We start from the raw sequence: 15,301 nt of genomic DNA on the forward strand, positions 1-15,301 counted from the left end.
CATCCATTTGGTAAGGTCAACTTCATTTCCTGTGGCTCTGCTGAAATAAATATCAGATGCAAATGAACCAGGAAAGTATTTTGAACCCAGCTCGGAACATGCATAGAAGGAGAGGTGCAGATCAAGAACAAAATCTGGGTTTCATTGCTGTTTCACTGCAGATGTAACAAGGCAGATTGTCTCATAGCAGAACCTTTATAATTGCATCTGGAATACTTAGTGTATTCTTCTGACAGAGAGTGTACTCATAAGTTTCTTTGCAACATCTTGTGATGGAAAATTACATACTCCTCTTGCATGCTTTGTATTCAGTTCCTAATATCGTTCTGACTGTGTTAGAAATGTAGCCTTGAAAATAACGGTGGTCTCTGCTGCAGAGCAAAAATAGTAAACTTGGCCACAAAATAATAAGAATTCTAAGACAGAAAGAAATCCTTCCCTCTCCTTTATTCTTATTATCCCCGAGTGAATTAATGAGGGTATTGAGCCCTGTAAGACATACTTTCCCCCTGAAGGTCTTGAAAGAGAGGTTATAAAAAATTTTCATCGTTCTTCAGATGAAGATAAGCATAAAGAAGATTCTGAATTGCAATGTAATGAAATAATTAAGAAATAATTCCGCTCACACTATCAGAAAGTAGATAAAAAATCCTCTGAACATGAATAGGAATTTTCCAATATAGGCATATAGAACTACAGATCTAAACAGGTTATGGTCTTCTTTGAAGTAATTCTGCCATTTTCTGAGAGTGTTTATTGCTCAGTAATACGGGACAGTGGAAGACCAGGACCCACTGCTAGAAGTCAATGGAAAAACAGGTCTTTTATTGTTAAGTTTTCCTTAATGACGGCTCATGACTTCAGCTGGACTTTCAACTATATTCAACCCATAGAGGGCAGTGACATGCAATTAATAATAACTTCAGAGCCTTAAATGAAAACACCCTCTTTCACATCTGTTTTTAGTGGTCTTGGTGTGTGTTTTTGGAAGAAATAAAATTTTGTTACCTGATCTGTCAATAACATTGGACTTTCATAATTTCTCAGGTTGAGTTTAGGGGATTATGAAGTACAAATTACAAAATAGGTTGTAAAAATTGTGTTCTGAGGAACTTTCTAGAAGTGTTGCTCAGCAGTAGTCTGCACTAATAAATAGTGGACCACATGCCATGAAGAAATAAGTCTGGAGCAGAAATACACATGATAAAGTAGCAGGTGTTCTGCTGTAGCCCATGGTCCACTTATACTGTAAAGCTTATGGGTATGACCAAGAAAAAATCCTCTTTAACCATTTTTCTCTGCAACAAGAATAGGTGATCGTTCAGGTTGAGATTGCTGGGTCCCTCTCTTCCACTGTTCTGGGATGGAACAAATAAGCTTATTGCAATCTGGACCTATGATGAAGATATTATTGATAAATAGGACTAAATTTCTCTCTTTTCCATTATAGGTAGAGATATACGTCACCAGGTTAGCTTGTTTGATAACAAAATAACTTTTTATCTGTCAGGAGGTATAACTGGGCAACATGGATGTTTCATTCCTGATCCACGGACACATTTGGACTATGCTGGCTGCTATGATGTGCTTGCATAGTGAAACTTCTACCTGCTCTTGTGATGACGTTCTGCACCTCTTTTCCTTCTAGGAAGTTCTAATGATTCCCTATGTATTTACATAAGGAAAAATCTGAGATTCCAAGAATAAGAATTAATGCAAAACTTGGAGTTTTTATTGATATCTCAGTGCTGTACTGTTGCCTCCTGAAATACTCACTATTTAGGTGTTAATTAAGTGTTAGTTATTGTAATTGAAATATTGATAGGTTTACGCACTTACAAAGATAGAGTTTTGAAAGGACACCCTGATCCACTGGGTTTTCAAAGAAGCTATGAAACGCTGTTGGTCATGGCTGAGAGTCACGGAAGTGCATCCACATCTTAACTCTTGGCAAGATGTTTTTCTAGACTTCACTTCACAAAGTAAGGAGAAATATTTACAGAGTCCTTTTTCCAGAAGAGGGAGGCAGCTCAGGAGGAAACATGGATTTGTACATTTGAAGAGGTAATAAATGGGCAGTGGATTCCTGTATCATGAGTTAGACCAGCACAGGAAGGAGCTTCTTGATAATGAATAAAAGATAAGGTTGGGGCTATGGTATAAAAGACACTTTAAAATTGCTCATTTTGTTATTATAGATAGAATCCAGCTAGAGGAGGTGAAATCAGTTCACAAAGAGGCAGAATGGTCTAAAGGATGGGCTGTGTAGATCAAAAAGCAAGAGTTTGATGAAGGCTTTAGCAGTCCTCAACCCATGAGATGACGAGAAATTCTGAATTTTAACTTACGATGTTCTCTGAGATGTTATGCAGAAAGAGGTTACAAAATATTAATATAGACTGCATAAGAATTTAGAAGGATTTTAGCACTGATAAAATTACAACCTTGAGTGGCATGCAGATTGCGGAGCTGTTCACAGGTCATAAAAGGAAACATAAGGAAGAAAGATTATGTTATTTTAGACACATTTCCCCTCAGCTGAGGGAGACATCCACAGAAAGATATTGAGGAGATAGTATGAGATTTTAGTCTGAACAGAAAAAAAATCCAGTGGTTATCATGTGTTAGCAGTGATGTGTCATTGTTAGCATTTTGCTGTCAAATGAGATATCTTGCTAAAAAAATAGACTTTGACCAAGCTTTTAGGGCAAAAATATTTTGCTTGTGCATTCTGTGTCAATGAGATCTGAGACTCTCTCTTCTCTCCTCTTTCAAAGGCTTGCATATATGTAATAGGCAAAAATCAGAATCATCTCGTAGTTCAGAACTGCAATTTAGCCTTTTGTTTGGAAAGATAAGCTTTTTTCCTTTCATGTACACTGGTTTCTGGATGCTATTTTTTCATGTTACTTTGAAATGCCTTCTTTGGCTGAGGATGGTAGGCTGGTGGTTTAAGTGATGCGAGAATCTTGTCTATCACTCTGCTTAGCTGGAGAAGAAATGCAGGCAATAAGTGGATGCAAATGGGAAACTGGATGCTGATATGGTTTTAGGAATGTAAGGTAGAATGTGATGTGAAGAAATCTGAACTGGAAGGAAGGCCCAGGCAAATGTAATGAGACATAAGGAAGATAATAATGTGGCTTTGATACAAAGTGTTGGTGTCAGGATAAGAGACTGGAATTAAGTGCAAGTAAGTATAGCAAAGAAGGACATATGGAGCCTAGGGTATGATGCTTACAATGCAGAAGAGGACTTGTGGTTTGTTGGTTTTTTTTTTTGGTAGAGGACCACATGCATCTAGACTCCTTCAGGGTAACTGGAAAATGTGATTTCCACCCTGACCAACAGCCAGCATAATCAACCCACACACAGGCAACAGTGATAGTATCCACCAAAGCCACAGATCTTAACCATCTTTTATCAGTCTGATGGAGCATAGAGTTAAACTGGGCCTTTTGCCACCACCCCAGGTTGAACAGTAATCTAGACACTCAGTATGTGCCAGTAGAATAGCCTCATAAAAACTGAAAGAAAGGTGACACTGTGGCCTCCAGCCTCTTCTATGCTGAGACACATTTCTTCTGATTGTCATATATCTCTTTTACATATTTCTCTTTTACGTTAATACATGTATATGGGAGTGCAAAAGATCAAAGGATTTTAGGATGCAGTGGGCAGGTCAGAACACAGACTGACTTTTTTTCCCCCCTCAGGCCATGTTCTTGTTTGTTTTATAAGCAAACACATTCCAAAGATACGAAAGAAATGCCAAAGCATCAGACAGATTAAATGGCTGGAGAATGCTGAAAACAAAACAATAATTCATGAAACGGAATCTGCAAAGCTTACAAACGATGATGCTCTCATGCCAAGTATGTATCCAGAAGAAGCATATAGCTTACACCCCTTCGCCAAGCCAGCTCCACTGTCTGGACCTGGGGAGAGAAGGAGAGCCAAGTTTCCTGCTTCTCTCTCCCTTTCCCACCTCTTCCTTGGCTGTTTCGTGCAATGTGCAGGGCTTGTGTTTTTGAAGGGACTTTTCACAGGATTAGAACAGCCTTCATGCAGTTATGCAGGGGATGAGGTTGCTTTTCTTTTTGTTATGTAGAGCTGTAGCTGAGCAAGTGAAAAAATCAGCCTGTTGTGGTTTGTGAAGTGCTGCTGTTGTATAGGAACTGCTGCTGTTGAACCCAGACAGGAAAAGAAATGTCTCTCTCTTCTGCATTTTATTTGTGTACTCTTATTCAAGAATTTGTGAAGCACAAGGTGACTGCCATTTCTGTTGTAAAGTTTCTATCCGAAAAATATTCTTCCTAGCAAAAAGTATTTTATTGTCTCATTTTGGAAAAAAAATACCCCCGTTTCTGTAACTGCATAAAGATTTGGTACGTTATGGCTATGATACTATATACAAATTGATTGCTACAACTTTTTTATGTGGATATATCTAAAGTAATATGTGATCAGTATTACTTGTTATTCGCAGCATCCTTTACGCAAAAATCAACATGATAAATGTAACATAATTCTGAACAGAATGTCATGTAATAAAATATAATGTGAAATCTATCAAAATCGAGCTAACAGCAAATGTGAGGCTCATATTCTGTTTAACTCTACTACATTTAACATTTCCAGATTTAACATTCCAGATAAATATTTGTAAATATTTATTTCTGTATATTTTAATAAGTTCCACTGACTTCCATACATCCAAAGTTAAACACATGTAATTTTTTATAGATTTGGGGCTTAATGTTGGGATAGATAAAATTTTTGAGTTTTTCTATCATCTCACTTAAATGCATGAAAGTAAAGGAATTCCCTTATTATTTAGTATTACTATTATCCGCTTCCTTTTAAGTCTCCTAAATTCACCACTAATACACAGCACTGAGCTCCTTTTGTTAAATTAATCAGTAATTTCTCATAAATAATGTTTGGGAAATTTTCCCTTTCCAAAGAGTTCTCAAGGCCAGACAGAAGAGGTTCCAGATACAAAAAAAAAAAAGATTAAATGTTAAAAAGTGCTTCTCTTCCAAGTTTTGTTTTTGTCTTTCATGTTGGAGACCTTGAAGCCAAATGTAACTCATCATAACCATCCATTTTATTCATGTCATGGATAGATGGAAGTTGTTAGCAGACTAAACAAGTTATCCCAATAATATGTAGTACTCTTTTGGAGGTTATTCAAAAATATCAGAATCAGTGGAATAGATAGTGTTGAGTTATTGAAATAATTAAATTGTTGACTACATATCTGATGAACAGGAATAATATGAGGAAAGTTAAGACAGATTTGCCAAACTGTTTTACCACTGTTAAAATCAGCTTCGATTACCGTATCTACTCTTTTTCAGCTCAGTGTTATAGAGAGTCCTCTGTGCTGTGTTTCCAGGTGAAAATGTAAGTGGAAGTTTTAGAAAGGGTCTCACACTTGTTCAGATTCCAGTACCCTTTGATTGCATTGATTGTAGGACTGAAAGGGACTTCTTGAGAAGGCGGTTGGTCAGTGGAACAGGCTCCCCAGGGAAGTGGTCACGGCACCAAGCCTAACAGAGTTCAAGGAGCATCTGGATGACACTATTAGTCATATGGTTTAGTTTTAGGTAGTCCTGCAAGGAGCATGGATTTGGATTTGATGATCCTTATGGGTCCCTTCCAACATGAGATATTCTATGATTCTATTATTTTATTAAATGGATGGACCTCTAACATGATGACTCACAGAGTGAGGAGTCTCACTGGGAGAAATGCATTAAGAAAATCATAACCAGTTGTCATCGACTGTGGAATTAGTGTTGCGAAACACCAGTGAGGTCCTGTTATATTATTTTCTCTTAAATGGACTGTGTCATTGGTTTTAAACCAATGAGACAGAACTGAAGAAGCAGTGCCTAACCTTGCCTCTGTAGGTGCTTGTGTGCTCAGTCATCGTGACTTATGAAGGGCTGCTAGCACCACTGGTCCAACACCATTAGTAGTGTGCAGCAACAGAGTTGTTCAGCTCAATATCTATGACTTTACATGCAGTTATTGAGACCCTTCCCTGTGTTTTCTTTCCTATTTAGCAATTTAAAGTAAAGTTGCCATTGTTTTCAACTAACTCCTTTGCAGTTAATGATGATTTTCCAGAACACCATCACCAAGCCACACTTCAGTATCTCTATGTTTTGGCAGGTCTGAGGACCTCCTTTTAAAAGATATCAACAATTTTGTGAGTTCCCTGATTCAGAACAACTAATATAATATTTTTGTGCATGCCTGTCTGCACTTGCCTATTCAGAATACAATATCCAAAGCACCAAGATTCATTTTCTCATCATAAATATGCATAAGACAATCTTATTAACATAAATCTGATCTAACAGGTTCACCATGTATGAAGAAATGTAATTAATTTGCTTCCCTGCCTGTTTTTACTGATGTCTCTATTTTCCTTAGATTTTGCTTGTTCATGTACTGCTTTCTCAGAACCTTTGTTATGCATTACATTTAGCTGTTTGATGCATCCCACAGTGTTGTTATTAACGCTAGCTGGAGTGCTAACGAGTTTTGATAAGAAAAGACTATAAAAAAAACCTTCTCATTTACAATTTGGATGATTAGTCATACAGCCATAAAGAAAAATAAATTTAGACATATACAAAACTTTGGCAAATATTTACTTTTGGTGCCATCATATATATGTATCATCCATTCACAGCAATTGAAACTGGTGCATCTGCATTCTAATACTACTATTAAAAGATGAAACATATTTTTTGCTGCTCACTTACCAGTTAGGTGATATAATTGGACATTTAAAGAAAAGATTTAAAATATATTAGCACACTGAAAAGTCACAATACTCTTATTTACCTTCAAATAAACTACACTAAACATATGATTATCTTATATTCGTTAGTTTTTCCTCCCTTGTATTACCATTGTCACAAATTTTTAAAGATTCTACCTACCTGATACCCTAATTTTAAAATGGTAGACTAACCTTGCATCCAGTAATATATGCTAAGCACAAAGAATGAATCTCAGTATCATATAAAGGCAAATACAACTCTACCAAAATGAACTGTTTTGGAATTCAATCATACACGTCGTAATTTCTGTACCAAGACTCCATCTACTATTGATGTTTATGTGATTTGTATGGTAATCACCCCATTTCGCTACTTTTCCTATTATCCTAGCAAAGCATGCGTTTACCATTTCTTGACAAAACTGAAGACTTCCAGTTTTCTCTCTGTTTGTACTTTGTTTTATTTTTTAAACTAATATTTGATAATCCATACTTACACCTATCCTACTATATATATTTTATTCAAACTTCAGACTGATGACGGGATTTTGAAAATATGGAGCGAATCAGGAAATCATGGTGATGAGTGGAACAAAGTCAAGTTACACTTGGGAAAACTGAGGAATTTTGAAGTTATCTTTGAAGGCATTCGTACCGGAGACCTAGGAGGAGGAGCAGCAATAGATGACATAGAGTTCAACAACTGCACCACAAGTAAGTTCAAAAGGAGTTTCTAGAGGGATGCTAAAGGAGATATAGGATGTTCTTGCTTGTTTTTAACTACATCACGGTTTTACTGTTTTCATCATAATGTCACTGTTCATAAAATCAGTTATGAATACATTGTTTTCACTCATAACTTCAGTACCATTTTCTACTCATACAGAAAGTCTAGTATTAGTGCAACGTTCTCACATTGTATTATTGCAGATAAATCCAAGAAATGCTTGAGGTTTTGTTTCCTTAATTTATTTGGTTTTGAGTAAGAACTTTCCTTCTTTAATTCGTTGGTAAGTTATTGAGTCTCTGATGTTGTATGTAATCATTTTATATAAATTATGTCAGATTATATCAAGTGAAGCCTGTGGTGTCCCTGTTTTATGATAAAGGTTCTTGCCATAAAAATGAGTTGAGACTACAAATGAGCCACTGCCACTGCTCCTTTTCCCAGGTCAGTTCAAGTGTTAAGGCCAGCAAAGTAAAAAAAAAAAAGTTTACTCCTTCACAGGGTGCTCACTCTATTTAATTCATCTTTTTGTGGCCATAGGATAAAATAGAAACAGAGTTTGCCTTTAAAAAAAAAAAAAAAAAAGATAAAACCTGGCTGGATCGTGGCTTCCATCAAGAAAGAATGTGGTCTTTATCCTTGGTAGGAAACAATGTGACACAATATAAGTGGATTTGTTGAGTGAGATGATCATTACTGACGCCACATATCAACACTGTATGAGTTTTGGGGGACTTATTTGGGCAAGCTTTAATCACCTGTCATGGTCTGGATGCCCATTATCAGTTGAAGCATGGAAAGTGCACTTCCAAAGAGCATCTTTTGATCTAGTTTCATCTGAAAAATGCAGGTTTTGCATTCAGAAATTGCTTTGTGGTGCAAATCAAAGAATGGAAACTGGGTACAACTTGGGACCTACTTCAGAACTGCACTTTAATAAAACTCTAAGGCGGATGCACCCTAAAAAGCTCTTCCAGGAACATGAACACTAGTGATCCCCTTGTGCTTTTTGCTAAGCGTTTCATTGTCGCCATTGCTATGCATGTGATTATTCTACAAAGGACAAGGGCAGATGGATAAGGATGCCCTGGTAGGAGGTGGGAGGTCAGCATTCCCTTGTCATCTTGAATAACAAAGAGGATGTTGATCTCTCTTGCAATTTGTTGCTAAGTTGTGTTAAGATGTATTAATTCATACAGTGGGGTCCAGTTAAATCACATATCTGGGATTCTGTCCCATTTTGGGGCTACAACAATTTAGACACTTCATTTCACAGTCATGAAGATATTCAGCAAATAAAAATAGTAGGATTTATCTTTTTAAGGAAGAAGAAAACTCCCTGCTAAGTTCATAAAGATGTTATCAACCTATTTTCATATACCGTAAAAGTATTTCTGCTTACTCTTAAGTCCACATATTTATAACAACATGAAAATAGACATTATATAAACTGGAAATAACCCACAGAGTTGTCATTGCAAGGAAGGAGATTGTTTCAATAAGGAGTTGGAAAGCTGTCATATGCAGGATCTTAAATCTCTTAAAATGTTAATATTGCTGAAATTTACATTGGTTTTAGTCTATGACCCTATTAATCTGAATGTTAATAGTGTTTTATAACCAGTCTTGCATTAAAATACCTTTGCAGTGAAACAGTTCAGAAAGTAACTTGGGTTTATTGCTATATAGCAAGTATTTGTTTTACAGCACTGCTTCAGGAAGAAGCTCTGTTAGGAAAGCAGTTGCACAATATGCTCTGACTACTTTCACATACTTACAGCTTCAGCATAGCAATATTTCTGTGTATGTTGCAGAAAATTATTTTTTATGAAGATGGATGATTCAGAGGAGACTTTTCTCATAGAAGTTTACAATACATGGTTGAAGCTCCATATACAATACAAATACAAATTTTTTAAAGATTGGATTAGAAAAGTTGGAAACCCAAGCTGCTAATCCTTTATAGAGCTGTCGCTTGCATGGTGGATGTTTCTGCACGGTAATAAGTACAGTCTTCATACAATCAGGAAACTTTCTCTTACAGCTTCTCCGGTAGTGTATGCTAGGCACAGCAGGGTTTTCATTAAAGTTTAGGTGTATGCATCCTATGGGAATGTGTTTATGCTTATGTCTTTGCTTGTCAGCAGGATCAGAGGCCTGCCATATATTTGCTTTTTAACTTTCTGTATGTGCATGTGTGCAAATGCATGTCTGTGAAAAAAACAAAACAAATGAACAAAAAACCAACTCCCCCTCCATGATTTTCCTGTCTCTACAATGATACTTAGGCTCAAACCAAAGTCAAGAGGGAATAATTGCATTGTTTTTAGAACCTTTCACATCAGCTCCGTGTGTGATTTTTTTGCCTTCTACTCCACAAGTTGAGATCCGCTTGCTTAATTTTCTCAGTACTTTCGGTATGCTGACCTTCCTGTTGGCACGATGACATGAAGGAGCCTGGTCTGACCTTTTTCATTCTTGTTGTTATTGATTATTTAGCTTTGTAGAACAAACAAAGAAAACACATTTTGCCACATTCTCAAAAATAGCATTTCCCATCTGACCCAAGCCTGGGGCAGGGGCATTCAGGATAGAGAAAGCATGGCATGTCTAAATTGTTTTTTTGTGGTGCAGGGTTCATGGTTTTATTGTGTCTGTTGTAACAAAGCTAAAAGACAGCAAACACAATCTTACTGTGGCCAAACTGAAGGAGAAGAGTAGCATACAAACCAGAAGGCGTCAGGGGTTTCTTCTCAACAGAATGACTTGATTTGTAACACTTAGTCATGTACTGTATTTGTAGCTGTAGAATTGCTAAGATAGACACATGTCCGGGGTCCTCTAGTGGAACTGAAGGCCACATCTGTATTTTACACTGGGACTTACAAGGTTAAACTAATATCTTATCTAATATTATGGATATTCTGGCCACGCTAATTACATAAGCAGAGGAATAGACCATGCACAGAAAAATCTAGAAGATAACTGAAAATAATTAAAACTTGAATAACAGGTTTGAAATGAACAGGAAGGGATGGAAGCGAGAAAGCCTTAAACTGCATGGGAAAAAATGGAATGTTTAGCTGCTTCCCAGCAAATGGCATGTAGTGTTGGAGATGAATGTTAGAGCAATTCTGGAGCTTTCAGATATTTTGTGATATCTGACTCCTCATAGACTGTCCTTTTGGAAGCTGGTGAATGATATTCCTGGATCACAGTTTACAGGCAACACAATAAAATAATTGCCTCTTTGCAGAAATAATGTACTCAAATGGAGAGAATGAAGAGGGAAGAGAGAGACAGTTTGTGTGAGGATTTTTGACATGTGAATATTAGAATTGCTTTTATGCTGTATGGTAATATTCAATGGTTAGAGCAGAGTTTAATAAATACAAAGATTTATTTTATTGTACATGTGTTTTCCTTCAGCTTGCTTTCATATAGTGTGTTATAGAAAGAAGCTGTACACATCATAAAGGAATCTGGATGGAGTTGGATTAGCTCTGCAGGCTTCTTTTCACTCACGTAGCTGTGATTTACATAGCTCATGTTATATGAGGATTTTCAACTGATGAAAGAGAATCTTTTCACTGTTTTCTTTTAAAAATTAATTAGTTAAAAGCTTCTATATCAGTAGAATACTACAGATAACTTTATTATGATCTGAGCTTCTGGGGCCCTATCCTGAAAGGCTCATTTCCGTCAGGTCTCACTAATTTTTATGGAAGTGAAGGTCAAGAAGTAACTGTGGATTTATTGGAAATGTGAGAGGTCTTGGAAATACTGTCAGAGATAGTATAAAAGAGTCTTATCAGTTCGTTTTGAGAGCATAAGTTATGTTTTGATAACAAAAATAATTTCAATTCCAAATCTGATATGTTTTTATTTTGCAAATTTAATTGAAAAATGTAAAAAATAGTGGAGTCACATCACAGCCAGAGAAAGATTGTTCTTAATACTAACTAATTTATTTATTAATTATGTTTGAATTTTTTTTACCTTCTTGTACAATAATTGTTTATATAATTTTAGTGACAGACTATCCTGTGTGACCTGAATGGAGTTTAGAGTGGTCATATCTTGTGCTTTTTAATAATTGACTTTGACCATGCATGAGGTTATTTGCAGGCTAGAAAAAGATTCCTGCAATTTTGCCGTAATAAAAAGGTAAAATACCAGTGAGTATTCTACAGAATAATCCCTAATGATAATTTTATTTTTGAGATTTCTGACACTTATCTTAATGATAACGTCTTCTAAAAATCCAGTCAGAAATAAGCTGTGGTCTGGTGACCTTAAAAAGCACTTCAAGCATTATTGATTCGCTTTTCCAGCTGATGGCTCACTGTCATATAATAGCGGATCAAGAGCACAACTCATCAGACATGCTATTGCCAGTAGTCTGAATTTTGTACATCTATCATTTTAAAGAAAAGGAATCTTGTACACCAGATACAAAACACAGAGCATAAGCGTGGACATATACCTTCATATCATACATACTGATTTTGGCATCCCAGGGCACCACTTGAAAAACTGACAGTGAAAGAGCAATGAAAATAAGTGAATCATAACTCTAAATTCAAATTAAACTGAAATTTCTGGAATAGTTGATTATTTAGTTGACTTATATTTTTTTTTTTTCATGGTCTGGCAATTCAGCACGATAAAAGTCCTGGAAGAAGAAAGAGCCGTTCGAGCTCCAGTGATCTTTGGGTGTTGCCTGTTTGGGATCAGACTTCACAGGCTTTTCTTCTCATGTTTAAGTTAAATAGGATACATATTCAGTCATACTTGAAGTGGTATTAAAATTACATTTAGTCTTTAAAAGAAAGCAAAATCAAAATGCCACAGCACTCCTATTAATAGGAAATTGATTTACCAAATTGAGCTGAACATAAACTTTCTTTAAAATATAATAAAGCTTGCTTTGCCTGGTGGTAAACTTTTTCTTTCCCTTTCTCCTCATATATTTGTATTCCTCCTCACCTACTGTTTGTGGCAAAGACCATAGGTGAAGGTACTGCAATCCTTTGAACGACTTTGCTTCCACGTTTCCATAAACAAGAAGCTTTGAAAGTCTCAGCAGAGAAATCCTTTCTCATTAGAATTCCATCCTAGCTTTGCAGATCAGAGAGAAAACAACTAAAACATCCTAGTGTTTGGGTGCATAGGCCAACTTTTTTATTTTTCAAATAAGCCAGTGTTTTCTTTGAATCTTCAGCTATGTATCATGCAAAGCTTTACATTTAGTGGAGAATTTAGTTCCTTCTGCTCAGACACTTGAGGAAAGTTCAAACTCTTATAACAGAAATATTCAGTACAAACCTGGCCCTGAAGTGAGAGGGAAGGGAATTCAGGCAGAGAAAGCTGCCAGAGCTGATTTAGTCACTCAAGATATACATTTGTATTCAGCTAGAATGTATGTCCAGTTACCTGGGGTTTTTTGATCATTTCTTTTTCTCTTTTTTCCTCTTCAAAATATTTTAATGTTTTATGATTTTTTTCACCTGTTTTTATAGATAGGTCAATGTCAGGGTATTCTGACATGGGACATTGGAATTGCGTTCACCTGACTAAAACTTCCCAGTAAATGTGCTGAAATTAATGGAAAAACTCTTTATCTGTTAGTCTAATATTTGGATTTTGCCTTTAGAAGGAAATCATTCTTTGATTTCATGGTGAGCTGTCGATTTACAAATTGCTGATATCTATTGAATCTGCTTCATTGTAGAGGAAGAAAGCTCATTTTGAGAAGTGTGGTAATTTTTGGTAGCTTTAACTTAATTTGTGTTACTGTAACATACATAAACATGAATGTGCTTTATCCTTTTTGAGTGAAAATCTTACTGAACTCAGATCTCATTATACTCAGCAGCGGGTACAGATGATGCACAGTTTGATTCTAGGCAAGAAATAATCTCCGTTCTGGAAATGTGAAAGTCAGCCACAGCTGCCTTCCACGGGACTTCCCGAATGCCCTTGTGCAAAGGACTCAGTGGGGAAGGCGGCACGCTCAGGAGAGATGCAGAGGACATACAGGCTCCCTCAATCCAGCTTGCCAGGGCTGCCAGAGTTACAACTGGGCAAGACTTGAACAAGTCTTGTTATGCACAAGGTGATTGCTTAAACGGCATTGCATATTAAGACTTTCTAGAAACGTATGAAAAAATATAAATTCATTTTTACAGAAGAAGAAAATATTATATAGCCTGGCTTTAGGGAATGAATAATATTGCATTTGACAATCTCCTTTGAAAAGATTAAGAGAACAGAAAGAAGAGCAATATGGCACCAGCTTGAAAATCATACTATTCTCTACTTTTTATTACACTGTACAGAAGTCATTCACATACCTGTAAAACTCCAGGATTGTTATTTCCGTTTGAGATTATCTAAAGTATGCATGAGAGCTTAACTAAAAGATTTTTTTTGCCATCTTTCCTTCTTTTTGCAACTCTCAGATTATTAGGAAAACACTTGAGGTCGTTTGTCACACATTTTGAATACAAGAAACAAGTTTTAGCTTTTACCTCACTTTTCATGAAGAGACCTCAGTGGCTTTTTCAGTTTCTGTTTATCTCATGTGAAACTTTTGAAGAAAAGTTGCTGACTTCAAAGATACTTTGGTTTGGTAGTAGGTGGCCACAAAAGCAGCTTTTCAGTATAAAATTAAAATCTCATAATTTTGACATTCACTTGACATATTGCTTAGTCTTCCTATCTAATGGTAGATTACTTAACTCCACGTATTTCAAATTGGCCACAAGAGAAGACTTTTCTTGACTGGTAAAAATATACAGGGTAGAGATGGCTGGATTTTAACTTTTTTTTAACCTCACAATCATTGTCTATAAAGGTGGTACTAGAAGAACGAACACTGCCCCAGGCTGAGTTCATTTTGGTATGAAATTACTGTAGAAGGTAGGCACCCTTCCGGTACAAATAAACTGCATATAACAGTTGATCTTCTGTAACCCATCAGACACCTCTGTGCAACATGACACTCAAGATGAATTTCACATCTAATGACAATTCTGCAGAGCCAGGGAGAGCATTCAGCTGAGGAGGTACCTCCTTGTTGCAGATAATTACGACTTGCACCTGTGTGCTGTACTCCATTGGTCTGTCACAACTACTCCTCTGCACCACATTAGGACATGTATAAAAAAAATAAAATATTCATATCAGATGCTTCTAAGAAATCTGTGATAAGGGGAGAGAGTACTGTGATTGAGTGGTTTGGATTGATTCTGCATCACAGTGGAAACAACGGCTTGGCAGTAATTTTGTAGGGTAAATATTGTTGAAAAGCTCTAAAAGTAATATGTTCAGCTGAACTTTCTGAGGTGTAATGTAGCTGTACACTGGAATCAGGATGCAGGAGAGACAGGGAGGGGAAAAAGGATCAAGCAGTAGAGACCACATGTCAAATTGCTTCAGGAGATATTTTTCGCTAGTTGAACATGTTCATAGTTACTGGGAAATAGAACTTTCTGAAAAAGCATCACTTGATTCTTTACCTTATCTCTTCTTCTCCCTTTATTTTACCACTTGCAGGCTACAAAGAGATAAAGTCTGAACACCAGACCCTCACTCATTGCTCAGTCCTCAGTGCTTCTCCCTAGTCTCTTCTTTAGTATTAAGCAAAATATGGCAGCTCCCTACATGACGGTACTGTGAGCATGAGCTCCTTATCCTGCTGTTACACTCTACACCAAGTCTGGTCTTTCAGTCTTAATCAACTATAAAAACTTCTGTTCTTGTCTGGT

The 15,301-nt window shown here is 36.5% G+C and overlaps 1 protein-coding gene across 1 annotated transcript in view; it reads left to right on the forward strand.

Moving 5' to 3' along the window:
• MALRD1 (MAM and LDL receptor class A domain containing 1) overlaps positions 1–15,301 on the forward strand; it is a 302,374-nt gene that overhangs the window by 175,153 nt on the left and 111,920 nt on the right. The window contains 1 exon segment of the mRNA XM_068405612.1: positions 7,336–7,516. Within this exon segment, the coding sequence (XP_068261713.1) occupies positions 7,336–7,516 (181 nt within the window).

The sequence above is a fragment of the Nyctibius grandis genome, chromosome 7 (assembly GCF_013368605.1).
Source record: "Nyctibius grandis isolate bNycGra1 chromosome 7, bNycGra1.pri, whole genome shotgun sequence".
Lineage (NCBI taxonomy): Eukaryota > Metazoa > Chordata > Aves > Nyctibiiformes > Nyctibiidae > Nyctibius > Nyctibius grandis.